The 26,768-nt window shown below is 45.4% G+C and overlaps 1 protein-coding gene across 4 annotated transcripts in view; it reads left to right on the top strand.

Annotated features, from left to right (window-relative positions):
• The window catches only part of osbpl1a (oxysterol binding protein-like 1A), a 308,693-nt gene that overhangs the window by 248,332 nt on the left and 33,593 nt on the right, over positions 1–26,768 (top strand). For all 4 annotated transcript variants that reach the window (XM_068031100.1, XM_068031099.1, XM_068031098.1 and 1 more), the window contains 5 exons: positions 490–597; positions 678–767; positions 8,839–8,965; positions 14,757–14,882; positions 15,662–15,785. In XM_068031100.1, coding sequence (XP_067887201.1) covers positions 490–597; positions 678–767; positions 8,839–8,965; positions 14,757–14,882; positions 15,662–15,785 — 575 coding nt within the window. The remainder of the gene's footprint in view (positions 1–489; positions 598–677; positions 768–8,838; positions 8,966–14,756; positions 14,883–15,661; positions 15,786–26,768) is intronic.

The following is a 26,768-nucleotide window of genomic DNA, read 5'->3' as shown; positions in this document are numbered from 1 at the left end:
GAGTCACGTATAGGCCAGACCAGGTTACCATTATTGATTTTTACCATTTTTAATTCCAGATTTATTTAATTGAATTTCAATTCCTCCTGCTGCCATGTTGGGATTTGAACTCTCGTTTCCAGATCATTAGGCCAGGCCTACTAGTCCAGTAACACAGCCACTATGCCACCGTTCCAATAATAATAGTTCGGAGTAGCAGGAGGTTTTTACTCTGCATTTGGCCATGATATATCCAAACTGGCAGTGTTGATGCTGGCTGTCAAAATGCTTCATTTCTTAGCAATAACCTCTCTTGACTTAATGAGCACGCATTTATTTTTCAAAAAAAGCTAAATTGGCACATGAAATGAAAGGTCAGACGATCCAGAAATGACAGGTAATTTGAAATAGACATTTTAACATCTATCTACAACCTCCTGTCTCTTCAGATGCTGATGAACCTGCTGTGCGTTGACAGGATTTTAGATTAATATTTTATTTTTCTTGCAGGCACAATGAAGCTTACACTTGGACAAATCCGACTTGCTGTGTGCATAACATTATAGTGGGTCAGCTTTGGATTGAACAGTATGGAAATGTTGAAATAATTAATCACAAGTAAGGGGTGCTTGACTTCCTTAAAATAATCTTAATTTTGAAAATTTGAAGCTGTTCTAATTAAGGTCATCTGTCTACAGAACCGGGGAGAAATGCATTCTGAACTTTAAGCCATGTGGCCTTTTTGGTAAAGAATTGCACAAAGTTGAAGGTTATATCCAGGACAAAAGGTAAGCTTGATCTTTTTGCCAGTTGTGTTTAAAGAAAATCCTTTGCCCTTAATGCTGTGCTTGACATTGGTGCCACGTCATCTGAAACCTCACACCAGTACAAAACCTGCTTTATAGCTACAGCTGTACAAAGCTAGATCACACTGGAGTATTGTGAAAAGTTCTGGGCACCATATCTTAAGAAGGATATATTGGCCTTGGAGGGAGTGCAGTGTAGATTTACCAGAATGATAGCTTGACGCCAAGGGTTAAATTACAAAGAGATTACACAAACTAGGCTTTTATTTCCTGGAATTTAGAACGTTAAGAGATGATTTGATTGAAGTTTACAAGATATTAAGGGGTATTTACAGGGTAGATAGAGAGAAACTATTTCTGTGGTTGGGGAGTCTAGGACATGGTCTAAAAATTAGAGCCAGACCTTTCAGGAGTGAAGTTAGAAAACACTTCTACACATAAAGGGTGGTAGAAGTTTGGAACACTCTCCTGCAAATGGCAGATACTAGGTCAATTAATTTTAAATCCAAGATTGATGGATTTTTATTAACCAAAGGTATTAATGGATATGGAGTAAAGTGTGTATATGGAGTTAGGTTGCAGCTCAGCTACAATCTCATTGAATGACAAAACAGAAGGCTAAATGGCCTCCTATACCTATGTTCCTATAATGTTGCTGATTTCATAACAACCTTAAAAATGAAGTAGCTGAATGATGTAGTTTTGTACGGCTAGCTTTTATTATCACCTTGGCTGCAGTGGTAATGATCAAGGTAATAGTGCATGTTGAAGAAGAAGAAATAGGAAGTCAAACACACCAGTACAAATGCACGTGGACCAGAGTGAGAGGAGAGAAGAGTCTGAGCTGGGCTAGATATGGCTGAAAGAGGTTGTTGCAAGGTCATGGAAGGATTTGTAATTTGAGATTGAGAATTTTGCAGCTGGTGTGCTGAGAATGGGAAACAAATGGGAGTTAGCAGCAAACACAGCAGTGATAGGTGAGTGACTTAGCATGGGATAAAGACACTGGTGTTTGTTTATGATGGAGCTGGGGAGGACAGAAAAGAGAACATTCAAGAAGCCAAACCTAGTGGTAGCAAAAGGCACGGATGAAGGTTTCACAAGTGGTGTGTTTGAGGTAGGGATGGAGATGGGAATAGACAGTCTTAAGTAATGGCTTCGATGTTGGGTTTGAAACACTGCAGTGTGTCAATCAGGATGTCAGGGATGCAGACAATTCAGCCGAAGCATGCAGTTGAGGAGTGTGGTGGAAGTTTGTAGTGGAAGCTGAACAGGATGGCTTTGGACCAGTTAATGTTGAGCTGGAAAATGTTTTACCTCATCCAGACTTGAAACTAGATTGGCATTGGACAGAACAATAATAATCGTGCAGGTTTTGTTTTTTTTAGACCTCCTTCAAAGTACAATTTGCTGTCAATATACCTAGTGCATTAATCAGTGCTCTGTACCAATCAATGCAAAGATCTTCAGATATGCCAAATGATGTCCACCTTGAACAGTTCTGAAGGGCTTCAAGCACTATCCAAACGTGACTACATTTACTGTCAACAGTGGATTTGAGTGTCTTTGCTGCATTTCCTGCTAACATGATCTTGAAGTATTAGGTTTGCCTGAGCTACTTGGCTGATGCCTCTCAGGACCAGCTGTAGTATAGATATTGCTACAGGTATGATTTCTCCCCAGTGTAGTTCCCATATAAGAACAAAGAAAATTACAGCACAGGAACAGGCCCTTCGGCCCTCCAAGCCTGCGCCGATCTAAACATGTCGCCTATTTTCTAAGGGTCTGTATCTCTTTTCTTCCTGCCCATTCATGTATCTGTCTAGATACATCTTAAAAGACGCTATCGTGCCCGCGTCTACCACCTCCGCTGGCAACGCGTTCCAGGCACCCACCACCCTCTGCGTAAAGAACTTTCCACGCATATCCCCCCTAAACTTTTCCCCTCTCACTTTGAACTCGTGACCCCTAGTAATTGAATCCCCCACTCTGCGGAAAAAGCTTCTTGTTATCCACCCTGTCTATACCTCTCATGATTTTGTACACCTCAATCAGGTCCCCCCTCAACCTCCGTCTTTCTAATAAAAATAATCCTAATCTGCTCAACCTCTCTTCATAGCTAGCGCCCTCCATACCAGGCAACATCCTGGTGAACCTCCTGTGCACCCTCTCCAAAGCATCTACATCCTTTTGGTAATGTGGCGACCAGAACTGCACGCAGTATTCCAAATGTGGCCGAACCAAAGTCTTATACAACTGTAACATGACCTGCCAACTCTTGTACTCAATACCCCATCCGATGAAGGAAAGCATGCCGTATGCCTTCTTGACCACTCTATTGACCTGCGTTGCCACCTTCAGGGAACAATGGACCTGAACACCCAAATCTCTCTGTACATCAATTTTCCCCAGGACTTTTCCATTTACTGTACAATTCACTCTTGAATTGGATCTTCCAAAATGCATCACCTCGCATTTGCCCTGATTGAACTCCATCTGCCATTTTTCTGCCCAACTCTCCAATCTATTTATATTCTGCTGTATTCTCTGACAGTCCCCTTCACTATCTGCTACTCCACCAATCTTAGTGTCGTCTGCAAACTTGCTAATCAGACCACCTATACTTTCCTCCAAATCATTCATGTATATCACAAACAACAGTGGTCCCAGCACGGATCCCTGTGGAACACCACTGGTCACACGTCTCCATTTTGAGAAACTCCCTTCCACTGCTACTCTGTCTCCTGTTGCCCAGCCAGTTCTTTATCCATATAGCTAGTACACCCTGGACCCCATGCGACTTCACTTTCTCCATCAACCTACCATGGGGAACCTTATCAAACGCCTTACTGAAGTCCGTGTATATGACATCTACAGCCCTTCCCTCATCAATCAACTTTGTCACTTCCTCAAAGAATTCTATTAAGTTGGTAAGACATGACCTTCCCTGCACAAAACCATGTTGCCTATCACTGATAAGCTCATTTTCTTCCAAATGGGAATAGATCCTATTCCTCAGTATCTTCTCCAGCAGCTTCCCGACCACTGACGTCAGGCTCACCGGTCTATAATTACCTGGATTTTCCCTGCTACCCTTCTTAAACAAGAGGACAACATTAGCAATTCTCCAGTCCTCCGGGACCTCACCCGTGTTTAAGGATGCTGCAAAGATATCTGTTAAGGCCCCAACTATTTCCCCTCTCGCTTCCCTCAGTAACCTGGGATAGATCCCATCCGGACCTGGGGACTTGTCCACCTTAATGCCTTTTAGAATACCCAACACTTCCTCCCTCCTTATGCCGACTTGACCTAGAGTAATCAAACATCTGTCCCTAACCTCCACATCCGTCATGTCCCTCTCCTCGGTGAATACCGATGCAAAGTACTCATTTAGAATCTCACCCATTTTCCCTGACTCCACGCATAACTTTCCTCCTTTGTCCTTGAGTGGGTCAATCCTTTCTCTAGTTACCCTCTTGCTCCTTATATATGAATAAAAGGCTTTGGGATTTTCCTTAACCCTGTTTGCTAAAGATATTTCATGACCCCTTTTAGCTCTCTTAATTCCTCGTTTCAGATTGGTCCTACATTCCCGATATTCTTTCAAAGCTTCATCTTTCTTCAGCCTCCTAGACCTTATGTATGCTTCCTTTTTCCTCTTAGCTAGTCTCACAATTTCACCTGTCATCCATGGTTCCCTAATCTTGCCATTTCTATCCCTCATTTTCACAGGAACATGTCTCTCCTGCACGCTAATCAAAGCCTCTCTTTAAAAGCCTCCCACATATCAAATGTGGATTTACCTTCAAACAGCTGCTCCCAATCTACATTCCCCAGCTCCTGCCGAATTTTGGTATAGTTGGCCTTCCCCCAATTTAGCACTCTTCCTTTGGGACCACTCTCGTCTTTGTCCATGAGTATTCTAAAACTTACGGAATTGTGATCACTATTCCCAAAGTAGTCCCCTACTGAAACTTCAACCAGCTGGCCGGGCTCATTCCCCAACACCAGGTCCAGTATGGCCCCTTCCCGAGTTGGACTATTTACATACTGCTCTAGAAAACCCTCCTGGATGCTCCTTACAAATTCTGCTCCATCTGGACCTCTAACACTAAGTGAATCCCAGTCAATGTTGGGAAAATTAAAATCTCCTATCACCACCACCCTGTTGCTCCTACATCTTTCCATAATCTGTTTACATATTTGTACCTCTATCTCACGCTCGCTGTTGGGAGGCCTGTAGTACAGCCCCAACATTGTTACCGCACCCTTCCTATTTCTGAGTTCTGCCCATATTGCCTCACTGCTCGAGTCCTCCATAGTGCCCTCCTTCAGCACAGCTGTGATATTCTCTTTGACCAGTAATGCAACTCCTCCACCCCTTTTACCTCCCTCTCTATCCCGCCGGAAGCATCGATATCCTGGGATATTTAGTTGCCAATCATGCCCTTCCCTCAACCAAGTCTCAGTAATAGCAATAACATCATACTCCCAGGTACTAATCCAAGCCCTAAGTTCATCTGCCTTACCTACTACACTTCTTGCATTGAACCAAATGCACCTCAGACCACCAGTCCCTTTGCTTTCATCATCTGCTCCCTGTCTACTCTTTCCCTTAGTCACGCTGACTTCATTATCTAGTTCCTTACAGGCTTTAGTTACTACCTCCTTACTGTCCACTGACCTCCTCATTTGGTTCCCATCCCCCTGCCACATTAGTTTAAACCCTCCCCAACAGCGTTAGCAAAAGCACCCCCAAGGACATTGGTTCCAGTCCGGCCCAGGTGTAGACTGTCCAATTTGTAATAGTCCCACCTCCCCCAGAACCGGTCCCAATGTCCCAAAAATCTGAACCCCTCCCTCCTGCACCATCTCTCAAGCCACGCATTCATCCTTACTATTCTTTCATTTCTACTCTGACTATCACGTGGCACTGGTAGCAATCCGGAGATTACTACCTCTGAGGATTTCTAAGTCAGAGGATTTTAAGATGTTGCCCAACTCTTTTGGGCGGCACAGTGGCGCAGTGGTTAGCACCGCAGCCTCACAGCTCCAGGGACCCGGGTTCGATTCTGGGTACTGTCTGTGCGGAGTTTGCAAGTTCTCCCTGTGTCTGCGTGGGTTTTCTCCGGGTGCTCCGGTTTCCTCCCACATCCAAAGACTTGCAGGTGATAGGTAAATTGGCTGTTGTAAATTGCCCCTAGTGTAGGTAGGTGATAGGGAATATGGGATTACTGTAGGGTTAGTATAAATGGGTGGTTGTTGGTCGGCACAGACTCGGTGGGCCGAAGGGCCTGTTTCAGTGCTGTATCTCTTAAAAAAAAAAAAAAAAAAAAAATGTAGATTTCGCTGAACTATGTGAAGAATTACCGTGCCTCACTCTCCTCAGCGAAATCCTCTGGAAGCAAGAACAACTAACGGTTCCATTTTCCCACCATAAATCACCTTCGCCCTCACCTCCAGTATGAAATGTGAAGAGTTCAGGGCTTTCTTCGTCTGAGAGACTGAGCACATCAGTGGAACTGCCTATCCCCTGCCATCCAATCTACTTCTAATCCCTATTACAATGTGGTTTCTCGTCCATCTCCATCACCTCCTCTCTCCACCCTCCATTAGACTTGCTGCATTAATTCCTTCCTTGTTTAAATGCTGACAACTCAATGCCTGTTCTTGGCTGCTTGCTTACTCACTCTCTTAACGGCTCCCTTTGCTCAGGCATTCTTCTTCCTTTAGTCAAAACTGTTTTCATCAGACTACCCATTCTCTCCCCAGAAAATCCACTTGCATTCTATCTGAGCTTTCCATTATTGTTCGACTAATCACCTTTCTTTCTTCTTTAAACTCTTCAGAAATGTCATTGTTCCCAGTCCCATTAATCCGAAAGCTATCTCTGAATCCGTTTGGTTCAACTTCCACCCTGCTCACCATGTTGAGACTATCTTAGCCAAAGCCATAAATGGCATCCCCTATCTTGTGAACTCCAAGTGTTTTCCCTCCTCCTCTTTCTCAACCTGTTTGCGATTAACCACGTCCCCTGTCTGCTATCTAGCTTCGTGGGGCCAGACTTGCTTTGCTCCACCGCTCCTTGTCTGAATACAACCAGTGCATCTCCAGAAATGATTTACTCTTCCTGCCCTGTACAGTCTCCTGCAAACTTCAGACGATCTATCCTTAGCTCCTTTGTTTCCTCACAAACACGGTGCATCTGGTGAATCTGTGCTGTATCCACTCCAAGGCCAATATATCCTTCTTGCGTTGTGCTATGGAGAACTGGCCACAGTTACTCCCAGTAGGGTCTGACAAGGCTCTATACAACTGGAGCATAATTTCCTTCTGTTTGGATTCCAGCCCCATTTCTTGGACCCAAAGTGGATTGTCTCGACAATTCCCCCACATTAACCTCCAAATGCCACAGTTGTGCCCACATGCTTAATCTGTCTATGTCCTGTTCCCATCAAACTGCTTACTGTGCCTCCTAACTTAGTGTAATTTGCAAACTAGGATAGATAGCTCTCTAGTCCATCATTCAAGTCATTGATATATATGATGAATGCAAATGCCAGGCAATGACCATCTCCAGAAAAGAAAACCTAACATCTCCTCATAACATTCAATGGCATTAACATTATTGAATTCCTCACCATCAACCTCCTGGGATGGTCACCATTGACCAGAGACTTAACTGGACCAGCCGTATAAATACCATGGCGACAAGACTGGGTCAGAAGCTGGGAATTCTGTGGCGAGTAACTCACCTCCTGACTCCCCAAAGCCTCTCCACCATCTGCAAGGCACAAGTCTGAAGTGTGATGGAATACTCTCCACTTGCTTGGATGAGTGTGGCTCCAACAACACTCAAGAAGCTCGACACCATCCAGGACAAAGCAGCCCGCTTGATTGTCACCCCATCTACAAACATTCACTCCCTTCACCACCGGCACACAGTGGCAGCAGTGTGTACCATCTACAAGATGCACTGCAGCAATGCACCAAGGCTCCTTCGACAGCACCTTTCAAACCCGCAACCTCTATCATCTGGAAGGACAAGGGCAGCAAAAGCATGGGAACACCACCACCTGCAAGTTCCCCTCCAAGTCACACACCATCCTGACTTGGAACTGTATCACTGTTCCTTCACTGTCGCTGGGTTAAAGTCCTGGAATTCCCTTCCTAACAGCACTGTGGGTGTACCTACCTCACATGGACTGCAGTGGTTCAAGAAGGCAGCTCACCACCAGCACCTTCTCAAGGGCAATTGGGGATGGGCAATAAATGTTGGCCTGGCCAGTGACACCCACAATCCCACGAATGAATTTAAAAAAAAAAGTGGGCTTATTCAAGGCAAATTTCAGGTCTGCCACATAGCTTTGTTGCTGCCTTATTCAAATAGTCTCTTAAATCAAAGGAAGGGTTTGTTTGGCATGGAGATCAGTATCCCTGTGGTTGTCCCCCTGTATATATCAATCCAGTGTATCCATACAATAATCCTCAAATGTGTACACTGCTGGCGATGCAGTGATTGCTTATGGAGTTGGAAAGGGATTTCCCACAGGATTTTTTTCCTGTTTTGTTTGCCTCTCCCCAGAGCATAGGGGTGGGACGGAGTGGAGGGAAGGAGCAGTGGGGTGGGGATCGGAAAGGGAGGGGCAGTGGGGTGAGGGGGAGGGAAGGGAGGGGCAGTGGGGTGAGGGGGAGGGAAGGGAGGGGCGGTGGGGGGCGGGAAGAGGGGCAGTGGGGTGGGGGAGCTGTGGGGGTGGGGGGGTTGGTGGTTGAGCAGGTTGGGATGGGAATGCAGTGGGGATTGATATGGGGGATGGTGAGATGGCAGTAGGGTGGGATGGGGTGGTTTTAATGCTGTAAATTGCAACATGCCTGAATGGGACAGGATTAAGGGACGAGGTGCTCTCTTCCTCTCCTTTATTGCGTGTTTCTATTCCAATGCTGAGTGATCTGCACCTTTTGCTGAGATAAATTCACAGTATTATATGGGAATGATGAATATAGAACCTATTGCTTATGATTTACACTGAAACTGTTTTGTGGTTTGTCACAGTAAGAAGAAGCTCTGTGCAGTATATGGAAAGTGGACAGAGTGTCTGTGGGCGATTGACCCCAGTACATTCGACGCCTACAAAAAGAACGACAAGAAAAATGCAGAGGAGAAGAAGCTGAGCAAATCGGTAAGCACAGGCTCATTGATTTAAAATGTTAAAATGAACCTTTCCAAAAGTTTGGCTGATTGGGTAATGTTACTCTTTTGCCAGTCTTTTTAAACACTTATAGCTACTGTGGAGATTTGTACTTAGAGTCATAGAGCCTTTAACTGGATTAATTTGGATTCTTTCTTGGTTGGGTACCAGTCCCTCAAACAACCCAGTTTAAAATTCTAATCCTTAGGTGTAACCCTTCTACGGCCTTGTTCCTCACTATTTCGAACCTCCTCCAGCTTGACAAACCTCTCCCTTGCCAAAGTTTCCATGCCTCTTGCAGATCCCTCCCTTCACCCCAGCATAAGGTCCATGCCTTCATCCTTCGAGGCCCATGCTGTAGAATTCCCTCCCTCACCACTGCTTCCTCTCCATCTGCTTCTCCTCCTTTATGACCCTCCTTAAAACCCAAGCATGACCAAACTTTTGGTCTTTACTCCTAACCTCTCGTCCTTTGCTGTGGTATCCATGTGTTTCCTGTGATGCACTGAGACATTTCAGTAAACCTCAGTGTTAAGATCCCCTTTCCACTCTTCTGCAAAACAGATATTCTGCTTTGGATACTGTTGGGGGAAATGGCCTCTCAGCGGAAAGCAGCAACAGCCCAATTCGTTGCACCACAGTTGGCTCTGCTGCACAGGGGAAGAGTAAAAAGTGTGGGAATGCAATAGTGGGATTCAATTGTAAGGGGAATGGATGAGCATTTCTGTGGCTGCAAACGAGACTCCAGGACGGTATGTTGCCTCCCGGTGCGAGGTTCAAGGATGTCTCAGAGCGGTTACAGGACATTCTGAAGGGGGAGGGTGAACAGCCAGTGGTCGTCGTACACATTGGTATAAACGATGTAGGTGGAACAAAAAGGATGAGGTCCTGAAAGCAGAATATAGGGAGTTAGGAAGTAAGTTGAAAAGTAGGACCTCAAAAGTAGTGATCTCAAGATTACTACCAGTGCCACGTGCTAGTCAGAGTGGAAATAGCAGAATATATCGGATGAATACGTGGCTGAAGAGATGGTGTGAGGAGGAGGGTTTTAGATTCCGGGGACATTGGGACCGGTTCTGGGGGAGGTGGGAACAGTACAAACTGGACGGCTTACACCTGGGCAGGACTGGGACTGATGTCCTAGGGGGAGTATATGCTAGAGTGGTTGGGGAGGGTGTAAACTAAAATGGCAGGGGGATGGGAACCTTTGCAAGGAGTCAGAGGAGGGGGAAATCAAAGACGAGAACCAAAGACAGTAAGGGAAATAAGAAAAGTGATAGGCAGAGAAATCAAGCGCCAGAATCAGACATGGCCACAGTGAAAAATAGTGGGAAGGGGCCAAGTAATGTTAAAAAGACGAGCCTTAAGGCTCTGTGCCTTAACGCGTGGAGCATTCGCAATAAAGTGGATGAATTAATCACGCAAATAGACGTAAACGGGTATGATATAGTCGGGATTACGGAGACATGGCTGCAGGGTGACCAGGGATGGAAAATGAACATCCAGCGGTATTCAGTACTTAGGAAGGACAGACAAAAAGTAAAAGGCGGTGGAGTTGCATTGCAGGTTAAAGAGGAAATTAACGCAATAGTGAGGGAAGATATTAGCTCTGACGATGTGGAATCTGTATGGGTAGAGTTGAGAAACACAAGGGGCAAAAAACGTTAGTAGGGGTTGTATATAGATCCCCAAACTGTAGTTGTGATGTTGGGAATGGCATTAAACAGGAAATTAGATACGCATGCAATAAAGGAACATCTGTAATTATGGGTGATTTAAATTTGCATATAGATTGGGCAAATCAAATTCGTCACAATACCATAGAGGAGGAATTCATGGAGTGTATACGGGATGGTTTTCTGGACTAATATGTTGAGGAACCGACTAGAGAATCCTAGACTGGATATTGTGTAATGAGAGAGGAATAATTGACAGTCTAATTGTGCGAGACCGCTTGGGGATGAGTGACCATAATATGATAGAATTCTTCATCATGATGGAGAGTGACGTAGTTGATTCTGAGACTAGGGTCCTGAATCTTAATAAAGGAAACTACGAAGGTATGAGGCGCGAGTTGGCCATGACGGATTGGGAAATGTTACTTAAAGGGATGACGGTGGATAGGCAATGGCAAACATTTAAAGAGTGTATGGATGAACTGTAACAATTGTTTATTCCTGTCTAGTGCAAAAGTAAAACGGGAAAGATAGCTAAACCATGGCTTACAAGGAAAATTAGAGATAGCATTAGATACAAGGAAGAGGCATACAAATTCGCCAGAAAAAACAACTGACCTGAGACTTGGGAGCAATTTAGAATTCAGCAAAGGAGGACCAAGGGATTGATAAGGGGAAAATACAGTACGAGAGTAAGCTTGCGGGGAACATAACTGACTGTAAAAGTTTCTATAGGTATGTGAAGAGAAAAAGAATGGTGAAGACAAATGTAGGTCCCTTACAGTCAGAAACAGGGGAATTTATTATGGGGAACAAAGCAATGACTGACCAACCAAATGCATACTTTGGTTCTGTCTTCACAAAGGAGGTCACAAATATCATACCAGAAATGTTGGGGAACACAGGGTTTAGTGAGAGGGAGGAACTGAAGGAAATCAGTATTAGTAGAGAAATGGTGTTGGGGAATAAATCCCCAGGGCCTGATGGTCTACATCCCAGAGTACTGAAGGAAGTGGCCCTAGAAATAGTGGATGCATTGGTGGTCATCTTCCAAAATTCTATAGACTCTGGAACAGTTCCTACAGATTGGAGGGTAGCTAATGTAACCCCACTATTTAAAAAGGGAGCTAGAGAGAAAGCAGGGAATTATAGACCAGTCAGCTTGACGTCAGTAGTAAGGAAAATTCTAGAGGCCATTAGCAAAGATTTTATAGCAGAGCACTTGGAGTACAGTGGTAGAATCGGACAGAGTCAGCATTGATTTACGAAAGGGAAATCATGCTTGACAAATCTACTAGAATTCTTCGAGGATGTAACTAGTAGAGTTGATGAGGAGGAGCCAGTGGATGTGGTTTATTTGGACTTTCAGAAGGCTTTCGACAAATTCCCACATAAGAGGTTAGCATGTAAAATTAAAGCGCGTGGGATTGGGGGTCGTGTATTGCAATGGATAGAAAATTGGTTGGCAGAAAGGAAACAAAGAGTAGGAATAAACGGGTCTTTTTCCGAATGGCAGGCAGTGACTAGTGGGTTACCGTAGGGATTGGTGCTAGGACCCCAGCTATTCACAATATATATTAATGATTTAGATGAGGGAACTAAATGTAATATCTCCAAATTTGCAGATGACACAAAACTGGGTGGGAGGGTGAATTGTGAGGAGGATGCAGAGAGGCTTCAGGGTGATTTGGACAAGTTGAGTGAGTGGGAAAATACATGGCAGATGCAGCATAATTTGGATAAATGTGAGGTTATCCACTTTACAGGTGTGCAAAGGAAACCCGACCCACGTCCGAATGCTGGACCCGGAAGCCCGACCCGGAAGCCCGACATATGCCGTCGGATCCCGTCGGGGTCAGGTCGGGTAGCAGACCTTTACCCGTGTACTGATGTAAAAGCCTGCCACCTGACCCCACCCCGATGGGTCCCGACAACATGTGCCCGGTTCGGGTCGGGTGGGGTCGGACCTCCGGGTCCAGAATTCCGACCCACGTCAGGTTTCCTTTGCACACCTCCAATCCACTTTGGTAGTAGAAACAGCAAGGCAGATTATTATCTGAACGGCTATAAATTGAGAGAGGGGAATATGCAACGAGATCTGGGTGTTCTCGTACACCGGTCGCTGAACATAAGTATGCAGGTCCAACAGGCGGTAAAAAAGGCAAATGGTATGTTGGCCTTTATAGCGAGAGGATTCGAGCACAGGAGCAGGGATGTTTTTCTGCAATTATACAGGGTCTTGGTGAGGCCACACTTGGAATATTGTGTGCAGTTTTGGTCTCCTTATCTGAGGAAGGATGTTCTTGCTTTAGAGGGAGTGCAGCGAAGGTTTACCAGACTGATTCCTGGGATGGCGGGACTGACGTAAGAGGAGAGATTGAGTCGGTTAGGATTACGTTCACTGGAGTTCAAAAGAGTGAGGGGGGATCTCAGAAACTTATAAAATTCTAACAGGACTTGGCAGGGTAGATGCAGGTAGGATGTTCCCGATGGTGGGGGAGTCCAGAACCAGGGGTCATAGTCTAAGGCTACGGGGTAAACCTTTCAGGACTGAGATGAGGAGAAATTTCTTCACCCGGAGAGTGCTGAGCCTGTGGAATTCGCTACCACAGAAAGCAGTTGAGGCCAAAACATTGTATGTTTTCAAGAAGGAGTTAGATATTGCTCTTGGGTTGAAAGGGATCAAAGGATATGGGGGGAAAGCGGGAACAGGTTACTGAGTTGGATGATCAGCCATGATCATAATGAATGGCGGAGCAGACTCGAAGGGCTGAATGGCCTACTCCTATGTTTCTATGACACAATGAGGTTGGAGTGGTGCTGAAAATGCAGTGAGGCAAGACTGTGTGTAGCTTTGCTCAGCAATGTCCTCTTCATAGTCCCATTATAGAGTCATTTATGGTAGAGAAGGAGGCCATTCGGCCCATTGTGTCCATGCCAACTCCCCATGGAGCAATCCAGTCACTCTCACTCCCCTGTTCGATCCCGTAGCCCTGCAAATTTATTTCCTTCAAATGGCCATCCAATTTCCTTTTGAAATCATTGATTGTCTCTGCTTCCATCACCCATATGGGCATCGGGTTCCAGGTCATTGCCACTCACGTAAATAAAGTTCTTTCTCACATTCCCCCTGCATCTCTTTCCCAAAACCTTCAATCTGTGTCCCCTAGTCCTTGTACCATCAGTTAATGGGAACAGTTTTTCCTTGTCTAACCTATCTAAACCTGTCATCATCTTGTACACCTCTATCAAATCTCCCCTCAATCTCTTTTGCTCAAAGGAGAAAATCCCCAGCTTTTCCAATCTAAACTTGTAACTAAAATGCCCCATCCCTAAACCATTCTGGTAAATCTCCTCTGTGCCCCCTCAAGCACCTTCACATCCTTCCTGAAGTGTGGTGACTAGCCCTGAATGCAGCAGTCCAGTTGGGGCCTAACCTGAGCTTTATAAAGGTTCAGTATCGCTTCGCTGCTTCTGTACTCAATGCCTCTATTTATGAAGCCCAAGATCTCATATGCTTTACTAACCACACACTCAATATGTCCTGTTGCCTTCAAAGATCAATGCACCCCTAGGTCCCTCTGTTCCTGACACTCTTTAGAACTGCACCCTATCCCTTCTACCAAATTGCATCACCTCACACTTGTCAGTATTAAATTCTATCTGCCACTTGCCTGCCCATTCTGCCAGCCTATCTATGTGCTGTTGCAAATAGTTTGTATCAGCCTCACTGCTTGCCACACCTTCAAGTTTGGTGTGATCAGCAAATTTTGAGATTCTGCTCTGTATTCCAAGATCCAAGTCATTTATATATAGCAAAAAAAAAATCAGTGGTCCCAGCACTGACCCTTGGGGAACACCACTGAAGACCATCCTGTAGTCTGAAAAACAATCATTTACTGCTGTCCTTAAGCCAATTTTTTACCCAATTGGACACTGGTCCTTCTATTCCATGAGCCTCACTTTTGTTGTGTGATCTGTAACAGCTCATTGGAAATGGTCATCTTAGAAGAAGACTTTACAATGTTACGTTTATAATTGGTTAAACTTTCCTGGTTTCATTCGGTATGTAATAACCAGCATCTTTTATGGTGTGACTATCCTAGTCAGTAGTTTCACAGAAATCAGAACCGGATGAAATGCGATTGCCAGATACCTCTGAAAGTGTGCAGGTTATACCAGGAAGTCGCCTGCTGTGGAAGATAGCACCTAGACCACCGAACTCTGAACAGGTTAGCCTCCATGTCCCATGGGTATGATGAGGATTACCATTTATTTGTCCAATTAGAATTATTTGCCAATGAATGCAGGTGCTGTCGTTGAAATACTTAAGATGCATTAAATTCTAGCAACTAGTTCTGCATTTTCAACTAAAATCTTCCTTCTCATTGAGGACTGAGGGTTCTTACTTCCCTGCTAAAGTCTCCATGCCTCTTGTGCATTGCCCCCCATTAGCCCCACCATTAGACTCCGTGCCTTCAGTCTCCTAGACTCGTGCTGTAGACTTCCCTCCATAGCCTTCTCCTCGACTTGAGCACAAAATTCTAGACTGGCACTCCATTGTAGTACTGAGGGAGTGCTGCACGGTCAGAAGTGCTGTCTTTAAGATGAGACGTTACACTGCAGGTCCTGTTTGCCTTCTTTGGTGAACGTAAAAGATCCCACTGCTACTAGCTGTCCCTGATGTGCTGGCCAATATTTATCCCTCAATCAACATGACTAACAGCAGATAATCTGGTCATTATCACATTGCTGTTTGTGGGATCTTGCTGTGTGTAAAATCGGCTGCCACATTTCCGAAATTACAGCAATGACTGCACTTCAAAAGTACTTCATTGGCTCGAAAGCGCTTTGGGACATCCTGAGGTTGTGAAAAGGGTTGTAGTAATGCAAGTCTTCCTTTCCACAGAGCTTCAACCCTGCAGGGCCCATGTGTTAAATGTCACTAGTTTTCGTCTCTACAGCAATGGACCTAATTACATTTGTAGAATGATTTTGGAATCTTTTCCAGATGTACAATTTCACCAACTTTGCCATGTCACTGAATGAACTAGATAAAGAAATGGAGAGTGTAATCGCACCCACTGATTGCAGATTCCGACCTGACATTAAAGCAATGGAAAATGGAGATATAGGTATGATTAAATATTATTCGTAATATATAACTTTGACAGCAAAAATGAAGCAAATTTTTTTTTTGGAGTCTTTAATATTTTCTTCACACCATGAGTAAAGGTGTTGGTGAAATTGGAGTGTTACAATAAAGTTGATAATTTATACAATGCACTTGAAAACAAATTATGCTTGTATGGCACATTTAATGTTGGAAAACAGCCCAAGATGTTCAACGGGGGAAGCGGGTGTGAGCAGTCAGTGACCCCACACAGGAGGTAGGAGAATTGGAGAAGGTGACTCAATAACAACTTGCAGTTTAATAGCAGCTTCAACATAGTAAAAAATCCCACGGTGTTATCAAACAAAATTCGACACTGAACTATATAAAGAGATATTAGGGTAGGTGGCCAAAAGCTTGGTCAGAGAGGTGGGTTTTAAAGAGCGTCTTAAGGGAGAAGGAACGTAAGAGAGGCAGAGAGTTCTAGGGAGGGAATTCGAGGGAGCTGAAGGCCCTGCTGCCAGTGGTGGAGTGATTAAAATCGAGGGGAGCTCAAGAGGCCAGAATTGGAGTAGCGTACAGATCTCTTGAGTATTGCTGAAAACAGAGACATTTTGTTGAAGCGTTTCATCTTGCACTCATCAGGACAATTTGCAAGAATACCAATGTAAGGGAAAACAACAAATTTATAGTGTATGAGAAGAGAGTGCTGATTGGTTGGCAAGTGAAGTCTGATTGGTAGAGGCATTGCCATGGAGAATGCACCAGTTTGTGAGTAATGTGATATATAAATTTCAATGTCAGTGTGCTGCTAGGTATATAGAACAAAGAACAAAGAAAATTACAGCACAGGAACAGGCCCTTCGGCCCTCCAAGCCTGCGCCGATCCAGATCCTCTATCTAAACCTGTCGCCTATTTTCTAAGGGTCTGTATCTCTTTGCTTCCTGCCCATTCATGTATCTGTCTAGATACATCTTAAAAGATGCTATCGTGCCCGCGTCTACCACCTCCGCTGGCAACGCGTTCCAGGCACCCACCACCCTCTGCGTAAAGAACTTTCCACGCATATCCCCCCTAAACTTTTCCCCTCTCACTTTGAACTCGTGACCCCTAGTAATTGAATCCCCCATTCTGGGAAAAAGCTTCTTGCTATCCACCCTGTCTATACCTCTCATGATTTTGTACACCTCAATCAGGTCCCCCCTCAACCTCCGTCTTTCTAATGAAAATAATCCTAATCTACTCAACCTCTCTTCATCGCTAGCGCCCTCCATACCAGGCAACATCCTGGTGAACCTCCTCTGCACCCTCTCTAAAGCATCTACATCCTTTTGGTAATGTGGCGACCAGAACTGCACGCAGTATTCCAAATGTGGCCGAACCAAAGTCTTATACAACTGTAACATGACCTGCCAACTCTTGTACTTAATACCCCGTCCGATGAAGGCATGCCGTATGCCTTCTTGACCACTCTATTGACCTGCGTTGCCACCTTCAGGAAACAATGGACCTGAACACCCAAATCTCTCTGTACATCAATTTTCCCCAGGACTTTTCCATTTATTGTATAGTTCACTCTTGAATTGGATCTTCCAAAATGCATCACCTCGCATTTGCCCGGATTGAACTCCTTCTGCCATTTCTCTGCCCAACTCTCCAATCTATCTATATTCTGCTGTATTCTCTGACAGTCCCCTTCACTATCTGCTACTCCACCAATCTTAGTGTCGTCTGCAAACTTGCTAATCAGACCACCTATACTTTCCTCCAAATCATTTATGTATATCACAAACAACAGTGGTTCCAGCACGGATCCCTGTGGAACACCACTGGTCACACGTCTCCATTTTGAGAAACTCCCTTCCACTGCTACTCTCTGTCTCCTGTTGCCCAGCCAGTTCTTTATCCATCTAGCTAGTACACCCTGGATCCCATGCGACTTCACTTTCTCCATCAACCTACCATGGGGAACCTTATCAAATGCCTTACTGAAGTCCATGTATATGACATCTACAGCCCTTCCCTCATCAATCAACTTTGTCACTTCCTCAAAGAATTCTATTAAGTTGGTAAGACATGACCTTCCCTGCACAAAACCATGTTGCCTATCACTGATAAGCCCATTTTCTTCCAAATGGGAATAGATCCTATCCCTCAGTATCTTCTCCAGCAGCTTCCCTACCACTGACGTCAGGCCCACCGGTCTATAATTACCTGGATTTTCCCTGCTACCCTTCTTAAACAAGGGGACAACATTAGCAATTCTCCAGTCCTCCGGGACCTCACCCGTGTTTAAGGATGCTGCAAAGATATCTGTTAAGGCCCCAGCTATTTCCTCTCTCGCTTCCCTCAGTAACCTGGGATAGATCCCATCCGGACCAGGGGACTTGTCCACCTTAATGCCTTTTAGAATACCGAACACTTCCTCCCTCCTTATGCCGACATGACCTAGAGTAATCAAACATCTATCCCTAACCTCAACATCCGTCATGTCCCTCTCCTCGGTGAATACCGATGCAAAGTACTCGTTTAGAATCTCACCCATTTTCTCTGACTCCACGCATAATTTTCCTCCTTTGTCCTTGAGTGGGCCAATACTTTCTCTAGTTACCCTCTTTCTCCTTATATATGAATAAAAGGCTTTGGGATTTTCCTTAACCCTGTTTGCTAAAGATATTTCATGACCCCTTTTAGCCCTCTTAATTCCTCGTTTCAGATTGGTCCTACATTCCTGATATTCTTCCAAAGCTTCGTCTTTCTTCAGCCGCCTAGACCTTATGTATGCTTCCTTTTTCCTCTTAGCTAGTTTCACAATTTCACCTGTCATCCATGGTTCCCTAATCTTGCCATTTCTATCCCTCATTTTCACAGGAACATGTCTCTCCTGCACGCTAATCAACCTCTCTTTAAAAGCCTCACACATATCACATGTGGATTTACCTTCAAACAGCTGCTCCCAATCTACATTCCCCAGCTCCTGCCGAATTTTGGTATAGTTGGCCTTCCCCCAATTTAGCACTCTTCCTTTAGGACCACTCTCGTCTTTGTCCATGATTATTCTAAAACTTACGGAATTGTGATCACTATTCCCAAAGTCGTCCCCTACTGAAACTTCAACCACCTGGCCGGGCTCATTCCCCACCACCAGGTCCAGTATGGCCCCTTCCCGAGTTGGACTATTTACATACTGCTCGAGAAAACCCTCCTGGATGCTCCTTACAAATTCTGCTCCATCTGGACCTCTAACACTAAGAGAATCCCAGTCAATGTTGGGAAAATTAAAATCTCCTATCACCACCACCCTGTTGCTCCTCCATCTTTCCATAATCTGTTTACATATTTGTACCTCTATCTCACGCTCGCCGTTGGGAGGCCTGTAGTACAGCCCCAACATTGTTACCGCACCCTTCCTATTTCTGAGTTCTGCCCATATTGCCTCACTGCTCGAGTCCTCCATAGTGCCCGCCTTCAGCACAGCTGTGATATCCTCTTTGACCAGTAATGCAACTCCTCCACCCCTTTTACCTCCCTCTCTATCCCGCCTGAAGCATAATATCCTGGGATATTTAGTTGCCAATCATGCCCTTCCCTCAACCAAGTCTCAGTAATAGCAATAACATCATACTCCCAGGTACTAATCCAAGCCCTAAGTTCATCTGCCTTACCTACTACACTTCTTGCATTAAAACAAATGCACCTCAGACCACCAGTCCCTTTATATTCATCATCTGCTCCCTGCCTACTCTTCCCCTTAGTCACGCTGACTTCATTATCTAGTTCCTTACAGGCTTTAGTTACTACCTCCTTACTGTCCACTGACCTCCTCATTTGGTTCCCATCCCCCTGCCACATTAGTTTAAACCCTCCCCAACAGCGTTAGCAAAAGCACCCCCAAGGACATTGGTTCCAGTCCGGCCCAGTTGTAGACCGTCCAATTTGTAATAGTCACACCTCCCCCAGAACCGATCCCAATGTCCCAAAAATCTGAACCCCTCCTTCCTGCACCATCTCTCAAGCCACACATTCATCCTGACTATTTTTTCATTTCTACTCTGACTAGCACGTGGCACTGGTAGCAATCCTGAGATTACTACCTCTGAGGTCCTACTTTTTAACTTGGCTCTTAACTCCCTAAATTCTGCTTGTAGGACCTCATCCCGTTTTTTACCTATATCATTGGTGCCTATGTGCACAACGACAACTGGCTGTTCACCCTCCCCCCTTCAGAATGTTCTGCAGCCGATCTGCGACATCCCTGACCTGTGCACCTGGGAGGCAACATACCATTCGGGAGTCTCGTTTTCGACCGTAAGTCCCAAAGACTGGCGGATTGTATCAAACAACATGTCCTTCCGCTGTTTGCAACGGGCAAGGTACAGGCTGTACCCAACCAGCCCGTGCTTGCAAAACTCAAAACACATTGTCCAACATTGAGTGAGTGGGCAAAGGTCTGGCAGATGGAATACAATGTTAATAAATGTGAAGTCATTCATTCCGGTAGGAGTAACCGTAAAAAGGATTATTACTTGAATGGTAAAAAGTTGCAGCATGCTGCTATGCAGAGGGACCTGGGTGTCCTTGTGCATGAATCGCAGAAGGTTGGTCTGCAGATACAGCAAGTAATTAGGAAGGCAAATGGAATTTTGTCCTTCATTGCTAAAGGGATTGAGTTTAAAAGCAGAGAGGTTATGTTGCAGCTGTATAAGGTACTGGTGAGGCCGCACCTGGAGTACTGTGTGCAGTTTTGGTCTCCTTACTTGTGAAAGGATATACTGGCACTGGAGAGGGTGCAGAGGAGGTTCACTCGGTTGATTCCGGAGTTGAGGGGGTTGGCTTATGAGGAGAGACTGAGTAGATTGGGATTATATTCATTGGAGTTCAGAAGAATGAGGGGGGATCTTATAGAAACATATAAAATTATGAAGGGAATAGATAAGATACAAGTAGAGAGGATGTTTCCACTGGCAGGTGAAGCTAGGACAAGAGGGCATAGCCTCAAGATTAGAGGGAGCAGATTTAGGACTGAATTAAGAAGGAACTTCTTCACCCAGAGGGTTGTTAATCTATGGAATTCCTTGCCCAGTGAAGTAGTTGACGCTTCTTCAGTAAATGTTTTTAAAGCTAAGGTAGATATCTTTTTGAACAATAAAGGAATTAAGGGATACAGTGAGAGCGCGGGTAAGTGGATCTGAGTCCACGAAAAGATCAGCCATGATCTTATTGAATGGCGGAGCAGGCTCGAGGGGCCGGACGGCCTACTCCTGCTCCTAGTTCTTATGATCTTATGAACATTAGATGTGATTCCGTGATTGGGCAACATTTGTTAAATAATCCTCAGTGTGCTAAGAATTACGCTGACAACCAATTTAAGATTGTCAGTCGGGCTTGCAGTCTGACACACTTATGCATACAGGAAGTTACATATATTGATGCACAGGGCCCTGTTCTTTTCAGACAGAAGGAACAGGTACTTACTTTGTGCATATTACAGCTAAACAAAATAGAAACATAGAAAATAGGAGCAGGAGTAGGCCATTCAGCCCTTCAGGCCTGCTCCGCCATTCAAAATAGATCATGGCTGATCGTCTAATTCCGTACCCTGTTCCCACTTTCTCCCCATATCCCTTGATCCCTTTGGCATTAAGAAATATATCTATCTCCGTCTTGAATATATTTATTGACTTGGCCCCCACTGCCTTCTGCGGTAGAGAATTCCACAGGTTCACCACCCTCTGAGTGAAGAAATTTCTCCTCATCTCGGTTCTAAATGGCATACCCCGTATCCTGAGACTGTGACCCCTGGTTCTGGATTCCCCGGCCATCGGGAACATCCTCCCTGCATCTAGCCTGTCCAGTCCTGTTAGAATTTTATATGTTTCTATGAGATCCCCTCTCGTTCTTCTAAACTCTGGTGAAATAAGTGACAGCCATTCGCTGGTTCATTCCTCAGGGCAATGCCTTGACCAGAGTCAAGCTGCCTGGTTTAAATTTCAAACAAAGCTTGGCAGTTAACTGTCAGTCACCATAAATCGGTGCATTCTCCATGGCAACGCCTCTACCAATCAGAGTCCACTTACCAACCAATCAGCACTCTCTTCTCATACAGTATAAATTTGTTGCTTTCCCTTACATTGGTATTCTTGCGGTTTGTCCTGATGAGTGCAAGATGACAAGCTTCGACAAAATGTCTCTGTTTTCAGCAATACTCAAGTTCTGTACAATCAAACGACTATAGAGATCTCTGAGGGTTGTAGGTCTGGAGGAGATTACAGAGGGAGGGCCGAGACTATGGAATAAGAATTTTAAAATCAAGGCGTTGCTTAACTGGGAGCTAATGCAGGTCAGTGAGCACAAGAGTGATGGGTGAACAGGACTTGGCGCGAGCTAGGACACAGATGGCAGAGTTTTGGATGTCCTCAAGTGTACGAGGAGTCTACCAAGAGTATGTCGAAATAGTCAAACTAGAGGCAACAAAAGGCATGGATGAGGGTTTCAGCAGATGAACTGAGGCAGGGTGAAGTTTGACAGTGTTACGGAGGTGGAAAAGGCAGTCTTCTGGAGGATTTTAGTTACAAGGTTAGGTTCGAAAAGCTGGGTTTGTTCTCATTAGAACAAAGGAAATTGAGGGGAGATTTAATGAAGTTGTACAAGATTATGATAGGCTTATGTGATACCATTTTAACATATTGATGTGGCACAGACTTTGTCTGGGGTTAAATCCAAAGACAAATGGGAAATTGGAAGCAGGAAACCAAATTGATCTCGAGGAATAATTTAAAAACTTCATTACAGGTTTTCTTGTGGGTTTTTTTTTATTCATTCGTGGGATGTGGGCGTCGCTGTCGAGGCCATCATTTATTGCCCATCCCTAATTGCCCTTGAGAAGGTGGTGGTGAGCTGCCTTCTTGAACCGCTGCAGTCCATGTGGGGTAGGTACACCCACAGTGCTGTTAGGAAGGGAGTTCCAGGATTTTGACCCAGCGACAGTGAAGGAACGGCGATTATAGTTCCAAGTCAGGATGGTGTGTGACTTGGAGGGGAACTTGCAGATGGTGGTGTTCCCATGTATTTGCTGCCCTTGTCGTTCTAGTTGGTAGAGGTCGCGGGTTTGGAAGGTGCTGTCTAAGGAGCCTTGGTGCATTGCTGCAGTGCATCTTGTAGATGGTACACGCTGCTGCCACTGTGCGTCGATGGTGAAGGGAGTGAATGTTTGTAGATGGGGTGCCAATCAAGCGGGCTGCTTTGTCCTGGATGGTGTCGAGCTTCTTGAGTGTTGTTGGAGCTGCACCCATCCAGGCAAGTGGAGAGTATTCCATCACACTCCTGACTTGTGCTTTGTAGATTGTTGGCAGACTTTGGGGAGTCAGGAGGTGAGTTACTCGCCTCAGGATTCCTAGCCTTTGACCTGCTCTTGTAGCCACGGTATTTATATGGCTACTCCAGTTCAGTTTCTGGTCAATGGTCGCCCCTCGGATGTTGATGGTGGGGGATTGAGCGATGGTAATGCCGTTGAATGTCAAGGGGAGATGGTTAGATTCTCTCTTGTTGGAGATGGTCATTGCCTGGCACTTGTGTGGCGCGAATGTTACTTGCCACTTATCAGCCCAAGCCTGGATATTGTCCAGGTCTTGCTGCATTTCTACACGGGCTGCTTCAGTATCTGAGGAGTCGCGAATGGTGCCGGAATGTTGTCAGGCCCCATAGCTTTTGCAGTATCCAGTGCCTTCAGTCGTTTCTTGATATCACGTGGAGTGAATCATATTGGCTGACGTTTGGCATCTGTGATGCTGGGGACTTCAGGAGGAGGCTGAGATGGATCATCAACTCGGCACTTCTGGCTGAAGATTGTTGCAAATGCTTCAGCCTTACCTTTCGCACTGATGTGCTGGGCTCCCCCATCATTGAGGATGGGGATATTTGTGGAGCCACCTCCTCCAGTTAGTTGTTTAATTGTCCACCACCATTCACGGCTGGTTGTGGCAGGACTGCAGAGCTTAGATCTGATCCGTTGGTTATGGGATTGCTTAGCTCTGTCTATCGCATGCTGCTTACGCAGTTTGGCATGCAAGTAGTCCTGGGTTGTAGCTTCACCAGGTTGATGCCTCATTTTGAGGTATGCCTGGTGCTGCTCCTGGCATGCCTTCCTGCACTCTTCATTGAACCAGGGTTGGTCTCCTGGCTTGATGGTAATGGTAGAGTGGGGGATATGTCGGGCCATGAGGTTACAGATTGTGGTTGAGTACAATTCTGCTGATGGCCCACAGCGCCTCATGGATGCCCAGTTTTGCATTGCTAGATCTGTTCGAAATCTGTCCCATTCAGCACTGTGATAGTGCCACACAACACGATGGACGGTATCCTCAATGTGAAGGCGGGACTTCGTCTCCACAAGGACTGTGCGGTGGTCACTCCTACCAATACTGTCATGGACAGATGCATCTGCGGCAGGCAGATTGGTGAGGACGAGGTCGAGTATGTTGTTCCCTCATGTTGGTTCCCCCACCACCTGCCGCAGACCCAGTCTAGCAGCCATGTCCTTTAGGACTCGGCCAGCTCGGTCAGTAGTGGTGCTACCGAACCACTCATGGTGATGGACATTGAAGTCCCCCACCCAGAGTACATTTTGTGCCTTTGCCACCCTCAGTGCTTCCTCCAAGTGCTGTTCAACATGGAGGAGTACTGAGTCATCAGCTGAGGGAGAGCGGTAGGTAGTAATCAGTAGGAGGTTACCTTGCCCATATTTGACCTGATGCCATGAGACTTCATGAGGTCCGGAGTCGATGTTGAGGACTCCCAGGGCAACTCCCTCCCTACTGTATACCACTGTGCCACCACCTCTGCTGGGTCTGTCCTGCCGGTGGGACAGGACGTACCCGGGGATGGTGATGGTAGTGTCTGGGACATTGTCTGTAAGGTATGATTCTGTGAGTACGACAATGTCAGGCTGTTGCTTGACTAGTCTGTGGGACAGCTCTCCCAACTTTGGCACAAGCCCCCAGATGTTAGTAAGGAGGACTTTGCAGGCTGTGTGGTCCTTCCGGTTTCATTCCTTTTTATAGACTTTGTCGCGGTTAGTTACAACTGAGTGGCTTGCTAGGCCATTTCAGAGGGCATGTAAGAGTCAACCACATTGCTGTGGGTCTGGAGTCACATGTAGGCCAGACCAGGTGAGGACAGCAGATTTCCTTCCCTAAAGGACATTAGTGAACCAGATGGGTTTTTACAACAATCGACAATGGTTTCATGGCCATCATTAGACTAGTTTTAATTCCAGATTTTTGTTAAGTTCAAATTCCACCTTCTGCTGTGGTGGGATTCGAACCCATGTTCCCAGAGGAATACCCTGGGTCTCTGGGTTACTAGTCCAGTGATAATACCACTACGCCACCGCCTACCGTTTCAGTGCTCGAGTACTAGAGTGCAGTTTTAGTCCCTTTACTTTAGGTAAAGGACATTATAGCTATAGAGGGATTGCAATGAAGGTTCACCAGACTTGTTCCCGGGACAGCGGGACTGTCCTATGGTGAGAGATTGCGGAAACTGGGCCTGTCGTCTTTGGAGTTGCAAAGAATGAGAGGTGATCTCATTGAAACCTACAAAATACTTAAAGGGATAGACAGGGTAGATGCAGCTAAGAGGTTTCCCCTGGTTGGGGAGTCTAGAACCAGGGGACACAATTTCAAAATAAGGGGGAAGCCACTTAGGACAGAGATGAGGACCAATTTCTGTACTCAGAGGGTTGTGAATCTTTGGAATTCTCTACCCCAGGGGGCTGTGGAAGCTCAGTCATTGAGTATGTTTAAAGCAGAGATTGACAGATTTCTAAATACCAATGAAATAAAGGGATACGAGGATAGTGTGGGAAAAAGGCATTGAAGTGGATGATCAGCCATGATCATAGTGAATGGCAGAGCAGACTCGATGGGCTGAATGGCCTACTCCTGCTCCTATGTTCCTACTGTCCACATTTGAGGCCAGTACCTTTCTAGAACAGAGTGAAGTAACTTGGGCCAGGTTAAAAGTCATATCTGTTGAAGAGTTGAGGAATGTAGCTGGGCATAGGATCACAGGAATAGGAGCAGGAGTAGGCCATTTAGCCCATCGAGCCTGCTCCACTATTCAAACAGATAATGGCTGATCATCTACCTCTACGCCATTTTCCCCCATTATCTCTTTATCCCTTTATGTCATTAGTTTCCAGAAATCTATCAATTTCTGTCTTGAACATACTCGATGACTGAGCTTCCACAGCCCTCTGGGGTAGAGAATTCCAAAGATTCACCACCCTCTGAGTAAAGAAATTCCTCCTCATCTCAGTCTTAAATGGCCTACCCCGTATTCTGAGACTGTGTCCCCTGGTTCTAGACTCACCAGCCAGAGGAAACATCCTATCTACATCCACCCTGTCACACCCTGTAAGAATTTTCTAAGTTTCAATGAGATCACCTCTCATTCTTCGAAACTCTAGAGAATACAGGCCCAGTCTCTGCAGGCTCTCCTCATAAAACAATCCCATCATCCCACGGATTAGTCTGGTGAACCTCCATTGCACTCCCTCTATGGCAAGTATATCCTTAGATACGGAGACCAAAACTGTACACAATACTCCAGGTGCAGTCTCACCAAGGCTTTATACAATTGCAGCAAGACATCTTTACTCCTGTACTCAAATACCCTTGCAATGAAGGGAAACATACCATTTGCCTTCTTAATTGTTTGCTGCACCTGCATGCTAGCTTTTAGTGACTCATGAACAAGGACATGCAAGGTCTCTTTGAACATCAACACTTCCCAACCTCTGACCATTTAAGAAATGCCCTGCCTTTGCTTCACACTTATTCACATTATATTCCATCTGCCATTTTCTTGCCCATTCACTTAGCCTGTCCAAATCCCCTTGAAGCCTCCTTGTATCCTCCTCACGGCTTACATTCCCTCCTAGTTTTGTGTCACCAGCAAATTTAGAAATATTATAATTGGTCCCCATATCCAAATCATTTATAT

This window comes from Heterodontus francisci, chromosome 5 (assembly GCF_036365525.1).
Source record: "Heterodontus francisci isolate sHetFra1 chromosome 5, sHetFra1.hap1, whole genome shotgun sequence".
In the NCBI taxonomy this organism is placed as follows: Eukaryota; Metazoa; Chordata; class Chondrichthyes; order Heterodontiformes; family Heterodontidae; genus Heterodontus; species Heterodontus francisci.
The sequence above is the reverse complement of the archived record's forward strand: the minus strand, read 5'-3'. Positions and strand labels throughout refer to the sequence as shown.